This window comes from Cyprinodon variegatus, unplaced genomic scaffold (assembly GCF_000732505.1).
Source record: "Cyprinodon variegatus isolate N-32 unplaced genomic scaffold, C_variegatus-1.0 Scaffold299, whole genome shotgun sequence".
NCBI lineage: Eukaryota > Metazoa > Chordata > Actinopteri > Cyprinodontiformes > Cyprinodontidae > Cyprinodon > Cyprinodon variegatus.
In genome coordinates, this window is record NW_015150752.1 from 190,097 (window position 1) to 200,885 (window position 10,789).

General features: G+C 41.1%; 2 protein-coding genes across 3 annotated transcripts in view; one reads left to right on the forward strand and one right to left on the reverse strand.

Annotated features, from left to right (window-relative positions):
* The window catches only part of LOC107090535 (IQ motif and SEC7 domain-containing protein 3-like), a 72,445-nt gene extending 66,092 nt beyond the window's left edge, over window positions 1-6,353 (reverse strand). Inside the window, exon 1 of one of the 2 annotated variants that reach the window (XM_015383960.1) lies at window positions 5,637-6,160. In XM_015383960.1, the coding sequence (XP_015239446.1) occupies window positions 5,637-6,160 (524 nt within the window). Of the gene's footprint in view, window positions 1-5,636 lie in introns of both variants that reach the window. The other variant, XM_015383961.1, reaches the window with a different exon arrangement.
* Window positions 6,354-8,905: 2,552 nt separating this feature from the next.
* The window catches only part of LOC107090566 (WAS protein family homolog 1-like), a 17,517-nt gene continuing 15,633 nt past the window's right edge, over window positions 8,906-10,789 (forward strand). Inside the window, exon 1 of the mRNA XM_015384019.1 lies at window positions 8,906-9,039. Within this exon, the coding sequence (XP_015239505.1) occupies window positions 9,032-9,039 (8 nt within the window). The 5' untranslated portion in view covers window positions 8,906-9,031. The remainder of the gene's footprint in view (window positions 9,040-10,789) is intronic.

Genomic DNA, 10,789 nt, shown 5'->3' on the forward strand with positions numbered 1-10,789 from the left:
ACATGGAAAAAAAAAATGTTGGATTCCTTATTGTTAGGTAACTAGTCACTATAGAACAGGTCAATACATGGATGGTCAATAGTTTTCTCCAATAGAATAAAAACAATAATATTCAGACCAAAGGAGGAGAGTTAGCTCACAAGTTCAGTTACAACGACTAGAAACCACTGATTATGGCTGAGTTCTTCAAGTCAAAGTTAAGAACCGATTTGCTTAGAAATGCTTTTGACTGTTGAAGTTAAACTGTTAACTGAGGTATCATAAGTCTGGGGTATAACATGTTTAATTGTTGCTTTCTTTTGTTATGTTTTTACTTTCCTTCAATGTTACTTTTAAATCTATGTAAAATACTTGAATTGTCTTTGTAACAAACTGTGCTATACAAATAAAAATCTCTTGCATAAAGACAAGTATTTCCTATGAGCTAAGAAGAAAAAACTGGACTGTTACTCAGTTGTCCAAAGTCCTCTTCTAAGACAAAGGTAAAGCTTGAATTTAATTTTAAAATCAAAGTCCCAAAGTCTGGAGCAAAAACGGAGAGCCGAGTAATTCTTGTTTTCAAAGTCAGTGATGATTTGGAGGAACGTTTCATCTTCTAGTGTTAGTCAGCTGTGTTTCTGAAGTCAAGAGTCAACTCAGCCGTTAACTAGGACAATGTATGCTGCATTTCTATACCATGTAGTATCAAGCCTTATCATATGATTGTCCTGGTGCAGTGACAGTCACCTCAAGCTCAACACCAAAACAACAAAATAAACAATCAATGACTTTCTAAACAGGGAATAGGATGACAGTACACAGGATTTTGGACTGAATGTCATCAAAAAGATTCCCCCAAGCTATTAGAAAATATCAAGCAGGGTCATTTCCACCTGAGAACTGAGAGGGCCCTGACTTCTAAAGTATAAATGTAGAAATTGGTATGCCAGCTGCACTGCATTCAAGAAGAAACAATGACAGTGGCTCGCCAACATTTTTCAGTGGATCATTGGCTTCCCACTCCCATGACGATTCATCTTCTTCAACAGGGCTACAAAGACTTGGGCAGAGGTGGGTAGAGTACCCAAGAATTTTACTAAAGTAAAAGTAGCATCACATCATCAGATTTTTACTCAAGTTAAAGTAAAAAGAAGGACACATTTTTTGTCGACTGCTGGTCCGCTGACTGAACTGGACCTCAGCAGAGAGCCATGAGCTGCCCGTCCTCAGCCGAAGGAGCGGGGCTGGGGACCGGTAAGGCAGGTGGGGGGAAGCATGGGGCTGCCGTTGTCCAGGCTACCGTTACCGGGTCTGTCGCTCCATCCCCCTCGCTCCGTCCCCCGCCCCAGTTCCCTCTTTCGACTACGTGGTGCACTGTAGTCGACCAAAATCCCAGACAATTTTGAAATTCCCCATGGACATTTTTTTAGGTCTGAAAAGTAGGACAGGTTCGGGAAAAAGAGGACGTCTGGTCACCCTATTAAAATGAAGCCAAACTTTCGATCGGTTTAACCGACGGGATGCAATTGTTTTTTGTTTTTCTTTTCTAGACTTACGCCTGGTTAAGTCGTACTTGCTTACTGAATGCCGTGTGCGTAACTTGCATAAAAAACGTGACGCAAGTCGTGCTGCTCTGGTGCTGCCTGGATTCGATAACAGAATAGATAAGCGAGCTGCTACAGGAACCGGTTTTCGATTCCCATCCCTATCCACAACTCTATCTATGATGCTGTTTTACCTCCAATGGTCCGTTACCCAACCTCTGAGGTCGTTACATCTGTCTTTTCAACAAAGTCGCAGCAAACTAAAGCTCAACCTTTTCTGAAGACATTGAAGGGAGAATAAAGTAAACTAAACTCCAAAGGGTCAGCTCCTGTTCACCAACAGCATGAAAACTTTTTCCATAGACTTCAAACCAAACAAACACTTCCTCTCGTTCCATCCATCTGCATAATAAACACACACTCTTACAATTTGCACATTTATGTCAAACACTTGCTAAGAGAACAGGTGAATATTTTAACACTACATGCACTGGGCCGTTGTGCCTTGTCCTCTCACTCTCAGAGCCCCATCCTCTCTGTGTAACCACTTTCCTCTGCTGTTTTGTTGCTGAGCTGAGATCACAATGCTTTTACCGGCCAGGGTCAAGGAGAAAGAACAGGGGAAGCCAAAGAAAAAGAGTAATGTTTCAAAAAGACTAGCTGTATTTGGACTGAACAAAAGGTTGTGTGCCCTTTTCACTGTGCCACAGGCTGCCATAACCTACAGTGCCCACACTGCTTGTTTGTAGGCATTGAAGCCAGAACAGACAGCCACCCCAAATGCACCCTTATTTAAAAAATTTCACTTCCCTGTGGTTTAGTCTCCCCTGGTACCTGTCTCACTTCCAGTGTATTGAGTGCCCACCTCCACAAACGCCACCACCCCACCCCCATTCTTGCTTTTATACTTCTATCTCTTTTTTTCTGTTGCTTTCTCTCATTGGTCCACCCCGGCATCGGCCTCAAGCTTCCTCTTGTAGACACCTCCAAGGGATCCATCAAAGACAACGGCTGAGCGTGCATCTCTCTTTCTCTCTTTCTCTTTCAATCTCTCTGCCTCTTTCCCTCCTGAGAATGGCTGATTACTGTTCGCTCCATGGGCTAAGTGGGGCAGATAGAAAGGCTCAGCTGGAAAGAGACAGAGAGAGAGAAAGTCGGAGACCGAGCGGAGGAGACCATCTCCTCTCCCTTCCTCACATTCACGGGCGCTGACAACGCTGATACAAAGCAGGCTCACCGCCAAGCCTGAACACCACTCACCACCTCTCTGCATCTCAGTTCTTTGTAATGCTAAAAACTCTAGAAATCTATATACGCAGAAAATATCAAATAAATAGATGTACTAAGATGTCTGAAGCATGCTTCAACATTGGGTTATGTACGAAAGCTCACTGAATTGCAAGAGTAACATACTGTGACAAACTGAAAACAGGAATAACAGCAAGTAAACCTGATTGATCAACAGTCATCTGCAGGCAGGACGCAGCTGGCAAGAGCAAGAAGGTGAGAGGTACCCCACCAGCCCCTATCCTTTACCCCTTTCCTGATGGTCTGTGCAGAGGAACAATGATAACACGAGATGTAGAGTAATTACTGTGATGCAAAATGACTATGATTTATTGAGTGAGTAGTGTGGCATTAAATTCAGTCTTGGCTATTGTTCCTGTCTTCAGTACCAGTGAAGCAAGAACTGCCACAGACTGCAGATTCTCCACCAAGAACCAATTAAAATGCAGGCAATTACCTGTGATACTGGGGGCTGTGGGGATAGATACAGGCCTATAGAAAGCACACTCATTTTCGATGCATGGTTTGATGGTTTAATGTATCTACATTTATGTTTGATAGGTGCAGTGTCTTTCTAAATAAAGTTGACAATACCAAAAAGAGCAATGAACCCCTTTTCAGAAAACAGCTTTCTGTTTATTATATAATCGGTTAGGAGTGCGTCCCTCTCTAATATCGCCCTGGATAACTTCCAGTATAAGAGAGCTGCACTGGCTAGTAGAAGAGTTTTAGCAGAATTAACATTAGTAACCCAAACCTTTGAACTTTGGACCCACAGTATGACGCCAGGGGAGACTTTGTAACACTGTATGTAGTCATTTAAGATGAAAATCCAATGTTTGAAATTACAGCTGGGCAATTAATTGCATTTGCAATAAAATCGCAATTTAACAAAATCCAATTTTCAAATTGCAGAGGAACTGAATTTGGTTCAGCCCTATTTAAAATGACCAATTATTATACTATTGATAAAATTATTAGAGTGAGTTACTAACTCACTAACTTTCTGTTTTCATGTGGTATAAAAAGGATTTGACACAGAGGTTTGCTTCTTTAAGCCGCTTTTTGGCTGTTTGAGAATCAAGATACCGACTTACCAACACAAGAAGCAAAATGTGCCGCCATATACAGTGAAATGGTGAAGGAAGTAAAAGTAAAATGAAGTTACTGAGAGCTGCAGTAGAGAGTGTTTTATTCCTACATCAGAAACGTAAATTTATAAAGGTTGCCAAATTCTTTCAGCAACTTCAGTTGGAACTGTATGCTTTTATAAATTCTGCGTTTTTTTTGTTTGGTTGTTTTTTTAAGCTGCCCATCACGGGGGCTCTGGCATCAAATGAAAGATGAATATACAGAGTAGTGCAAGGTAACAGGGGAGCTATTAATCATGCCACATGTCCACCCATCCATCCATTTTCCATAATGCTTATAACTGCTGGGGTTGCGAGGGATGCTGGCGAGAGGCTGGTTACACCCTGGATGGGTCGCCACTCTATCGCAGGGCAACACAGAGACAAACAAACATTCACTCACATTAAGGAGAATTTTGAGAAGCCAATTAACCTAACAGTTTTTGGACTGTGGGAGGAAGCAGGAATACCCTGGGAGAACCTATGCATGCAGCGAGAGAACATGCAAACTCCATGCAGGAAGACCCCGGGCCAGGAATCAAACCCGGAACCTTCTTGCTGCAAGGCAGCAATGCTACCCACTACGTTACTATGCAGCCAATGCCACATGTGATATGATTTTTTTAAAAATCATATCACATATTCAAACATAATTTAGATGGAGTAAAAGATTGCTCATTTTTTTATGTTGGTTCTGCTTGGTTACTACTAAACACCTCTATCAGTAGAACCAAATAATGTCTCTTAGTGTCTCTTTTTTTGTCCATGATGGAGTTCTTAATGCATCTCTGAAAATCACTGCCAAAGATGTGCAAGTCTAGATAGATCAGTGTATATGAGCAATTAGAGGGGAAAATCATACATGAGACTTGCAAATTATTTTTAAAGTTTGTCCCCTCACATATGACCCTGATCTGATTTCACATGGTTTCTTTCAGTGGGGGTGGTATTCCACAGAGACCAATCAGAGCCAGTGCTAGGATACCAGCAGTACAGATGAACATGCATGGGGGGGGGGGGGGGATCCACTGGTTTTATCTCATAATATGATGTGTTGATGCTCTCTGGAGCTCTGGTGCCAAAGCAGGATGGGATTGTATGTGCGTGTGTATTGCAATGCCCACATGTTTCTCAGCAACATCAGAGACCTCCCAAGATCCCGTGAGAGTTCCCAGATCCCGTGCTGTAATTAACAGAGAGGCAGAAGCAGCACCGTGGACAGTCGAGGTGCCTCATCACCCCACGCTCCTGTCTCATACTGACAGCAGCCTCTGTATAGTGCACACACACTCACACACACGTGCACACTAGCACGGCCTGAAGTGCACGCGAGCGCACATTAAGGCCTACAGCTGTTTGTTATGTAATGATTCTGTGATCGTGATCCAGTTTCTGATTTAAATAATCCACATCTTTCCTCTTGGTGGTGCAGTCCTTGACCGACACACCGCCGGAGACACGGACACCTTTGTTAATTAAGCCAATCTCAATCTGGTGTGCATGCACGCGCCCTGATTGCACAATATGCTGCACACACTATTCTAAACACTATTCTAAACAGAACATACGATTTTAGAAAACTAAAGACAGCAGGATGTTTAAAGTGCAAAAAAAAAAATGCATTTGGGCCTGTTTCTGGATTCCTGATTATTGCAGAAACAGATGAGGTAAAAGCAAACAATTATTGTTTACTTACTCGGATTTTCTCGCCAGGGTCAGGGATCGACAAAGAGTTGTTGGGGTCATCGGAACCAAAGATCTACAACTGGGGCAACTTCCACCGTTTTCAGACTCACTCTCAATGGGGGAAATTGTAGAAGGGTCCGCTGGGACTAATTGCATGTCGCCCGGGTCCGAGGTCTGGGCAGGCGAGGGCTGGACGCTCGGAGCCGCCTCGACCTGCGCTGGTGTTGCGGCATGTTCTGACAGAGACCCCGATGTGGTCTTGATCTGCGGGTCCTGCGGGTGGTGATGATGATGAAGGCAGCTGGGGTCCGGTAGAGTATGATAGGAGTGATGGTGCAAGTAAGGGAGCTGCTGTTGCACCCTGACGTCCCGCAGGTGCCTGTTCTCCCCGATGAGCTCGTCCACGCGCCTGTCCAGCTCCTCTATCCGCGCGCGCTGGGTCTGAATGAGACTCTGCTGGTTCTGCACGATCGTGGTGAGCTCCCGAAGGTACAGAATCGCCTGCACCGGGTTTTCTAGCAAACTGGAGCCCATAATATCCGAGATAAATAGAAGGAAGAGAGAAAGGGGAAAAAAAGAGAAGCCCGATTTGCAGATGGGGGACGGAGGAGATGGGGATCTTATCGTGTGCGAATGGAAAGGTGAATGTCCGTTCGCTCTTCTGTTGGTTCTGATCGGTTGTAAATGAGGCTGAACCAACCGAGCAAGTCTCCTCCGGTAGTTTCCCTCCCTCCCTCACTCCGACTCGCTCCCACTGCGCTGAGTGGTGCTGATGAGAGAGGCTAGATCCAGATGTGACAGGAGGGAGGGGTGGCGCTGGGAGGCGGATGCGTCATTACGCACGAATACACGAGAACTAGCCAGAGCAAGGACGCACCCTGTAGGTGCAAGAAGTCAAGTTATCAAAAATATTGATAATAATAATCTTAACAATAATAATTTTAACAATAATAATAATAACTGACATCTGCATGTTGCTATTTGTGGACATACTCTGTAAGAATGTTCATGAGCGTTAATTTTACATTACTTTTATCTACTTTAACTTTATTTACTTCTGGTCTTGCAAAAACTGCAACTAACTCTTTGGACCTTTCAGTGTGTGCAGTAGAATTATTGCTTTCATACTTAAGTGACCTCACTAATGTGCAATTTAAAAGTGGAAACTGGTCTTGCAGATACACCCCCCTTTACTGCCTGATGAATTTAAGCTGATTCCAACCAGACACATCCATGCTACCAAGATTCAGGACTTATTGAATAAAATATTGATTTGTTCTTATGGTATTATTCCAGTGTAATTACGGTCCATTTGTTATTTTATTACATTGCTTTGTCAGCTATTGGCAGTTACCCAAGGAGGCAATAAAGATTTTGGAACTTGAACAAAAGCACTTAAAAATGTGCTTTACAGATAAGTCAAACGCATAGTCTTTTCATTGTCCGACCACACTCGCTTGTGGTACCCCCATAGCACCACAGGAAAAGTAAACTCTTCATGAAAGTTAATATTTTTGAACATGTGATTGTGATATTTTCCTCAAAAGCTCAACCAGTTACATTTAGAAATTAGTTGCACCTGTATTTCAAAAAAAAAAAAAAAAAATTAAATGCATAAAAATATACCAACCCAGTAGTGACGTTTTTATAGATGCTCTTGCTAGGGATTTTTAAGAAAATATACTTATTTGGTCTTTTTTGTTGTTGTTGTTTTTCAATTATTTAGTGTCAAAATATCATCGTGTACAACATCCAACTCTGTTTTGTAAAAGTCCTAAAATTAACTGATTTGTATTTATTTTCTTCCATTTTTGGCATTATTTCATATGATTTGCAGTTCACTATCACAATATTCACAAACTTTCTACTTGTCTATTTGACTTAAACATATCCTGTAGGGGGAACAATCATCTAGTGCAACCAAAGAACTTTCATACATGTCCCAAATTAGTAATTTTTGTGCTTTTATACCTGATAATTTCGACCAATTACTTCTACTTTAATGTGGCTCTATTTTGTTTTTTCCCCTACTATCACATAGACCTATACAACATTTTTCTTAGTTTCTACACAATAAAAGGAAAACAGTTACAAATAATGTTGAGCATGTAATTTAACTAATAACAACAGGTAACTGTATATTTATCATTAATTTATATATTAATAACCTTAGATCTAGTTAATCAGATGTTAATAGTGAGTTCACAATGGATTTGCCATATTTTGTTTTCCCGGATCTGAGCAAAAAATAAAGATAAAAAAAAAAACAGTCAATTGATTATAACAGTTTATATACTATAAACTCATCAGATGTTCATTATCCTCCTTATTGTTAACTTTTGCAGATTTAAAATTAGAGAGAACACCTCTGTCTATGTTTGCAGTTGTGTAGATTAAAAACATGTAGGAACAAAGGATAATTCATAGCACCCTTAGTTCAATGCTTATCCCAAGTTTAGCACTGTCAGAGAAAAACCTCTGGAGCTGCCACATCCATTTGTTTTGTAATAGTAATTAGTGTTGCACAGATAACGAAACCAGTATCGATCCAGCACTAAAATGGTGGTATCGTATCGGCGAGTACCGACAAATAGGGAACCGATACCATTTTGAGAGCCAAAAGTTTATTTATCTATTGTCACCCATTCCAGGTAGACAATAAAAAGTTCTACTGGATTCACTTTGTAGGCCTATTAGTCTTTTTTTTCCTGCTTCAAAAAGGTAGGCAGCAGCTTGAGAAAGCCATGATGGCCATTATCTTCGTATATACACTCACATCAATTTCAAACAGATGATATTGGTATGATATTGTATCGGCTGATACTGCACATCGGGTATCAGTATCGGGGCCAAAAAATGGCATCGGCGCAACACTAATAATAATATAATAATTGAACTTTATTGATCTTACATTTGAGAAATTTATCTCTGCATTTAACCCATCTCCTTGGGGAACAGTGGGATGCCATGGCGTGGCGCCCTGAGAGCAGTGTGGGGTTAAGGGTCTTGCTCAGGGACCCAGAGTGGGAGTCTGTGGGAGTGGGGCTCGAACTCAGCACCTTATGGTTCCAAGCTCTATACCCTAAGCACTAGGCAACCACTTCCCCTTTACCTTTTTTGTGATGAAAAGGAGGATTTTAATTGATTTATAATCTCAGCGCAGAAAAAAACTCACCTTTAATTAAACGAATAATTAAAAAAGGAGTTGACAAAGACAGATGACCAAAGCGACGCTTAAAAATAAAACGAGGCACCGTGAAGGCACCACAGCGGTTTGACCTGGTCATGTGACACCATATTGCGGAAGTCCAGAAAATCCGTCTTTCCAAACAAGACGCTGAGCAAGAGTAAACGAAAGCTTTAGCTAATTATCATCCATATCCTTTGTCTCTGTTTACACAACCCATGGTCAGGTAAGAACGTTATTTTCAGCTCAGTTTTAATGCCTTTAAGTGGCCGCGGTGCTGCTGGTTGATCCACTTGTTCGGGCAAGACCAGGAGTATCTTTAATCAACTAATTTCTGTGTTATTTACAAGACAAGAAAGACTTTATTCGCTGCAAAAACTATGTTGTCATAACATTTTTTGGTGATTGATGTAGTAAACCACAAGACACATTTGTAACATCACTACACCAGCTCGGCTTCAGGGCTGCTGTGTAGATGTCATGTGAGAGTCAGCTGGATCCAGAACCATCGATCAGACTAAACCAGCTAGTAATGGTCCAGTCCAGTAATGGTCCAGCTGCCAGAGACAACATTAACTCCACCTTATTTTTCATTTCTTATTTCCTGAAAATTGCTGTGTTGTTTTCGAGCCTAAAACACATTCAGTTATTTTAGAAAGTACACATAGATAACACTGTAGGTTGCCCTGCACACTTTTAATTCACCTATTCTTATTGTTATCATGACTGCAACCTTTCATGAATCTAAGTAAGATTGTATTAATTATGTCAGCAAAGCACAACCTGCTCTGTGGACTTACCAGTGGCGTAGAGACTGCAGTGTCTTAGGGGCCCCCAACCTCTTAGGTGCCCCTTCACTGACACCTGGTTGGCCCCCTACGCAACTGAGAACTGGGGTGTCTCTTTGCAAACGTGATGGTGCTAAAAATTCCTCTTAAACCCACCTGATACTAGATTGACTGACTGGACCTTATTTATACCCCAACACATGACATATTTCAACAGGATGGTGAGCCGTTTAAACACGACAACAATAGCAAAGCAGACAGTGGTATTTTAATTACTATCTTAATAACTGTGTATAGTTCATTAGACGGTTGGTAAAAAATACACTCATATAAATGTTTTAAACTGCAGTAAAGATCTTGAAACAACTATGTTTTTGAGTATTTTATTTTTTACAATATTATTTGGAATTATGGGTAATCCAGAGCGTAGATTAAAACCATAACCATTATGTACAATGTGTTAGCTACGATGGATACCAAAATGAGGTACTTCCAGAAAGGAAAAGCTGCTGGAAGAACCGAAAAAAACTTCCCAAAATAAACATATTATTTCAAAGAACCGAAGAGGGAGAGGTGGACATTGCTGCTACAGTGAGCAAAGATTACGACCAGGAGATGAAAGGAGAGAATGTGGATGAGGAGGGGAGCTGTGAAACTCCAGGTAGCCCGATAAGACTCATTTTACAGCAGAATATACTAAAGTATATCCATGTCTAGTGAAGGTGAAGAATGATGAAGTGAGTATGTATGGGGAACATTTCGGGTCGGTTGTCTACAGCAGCAGCAGTGGTGTTGTACTTCATATGGGGCCCACCCAGATAATGTTGCTTATGGGCCTATTGTTGTGTCGTTATGATATTGGGACTTACATAGTTGTTTTTGCTCAGTCAGATTATATGAAGGGAACCTTTGAGCAGTAGATTGTTGTTTTTCCTGTTGGTTTTATGTCTGGGTTTTGGTTTTGCCATTTGACACTTAAAAATGCTTTGATCTATGCCATCTTTATTGAGCTCTAGTTCAATATTTTTTGTTTGTTTGTTTTATCCAGTTTTTCTATTGAAGCTAAAAAAAACATCCACATAAATTCCCTTTCACTTTAAATCCAAATGCAGTGTTAACCAGTTTGACCTTTAATGTGAGTAAAGGTTTGAGATTTCGAGATTATGAATACACATGTAATGGACTCTG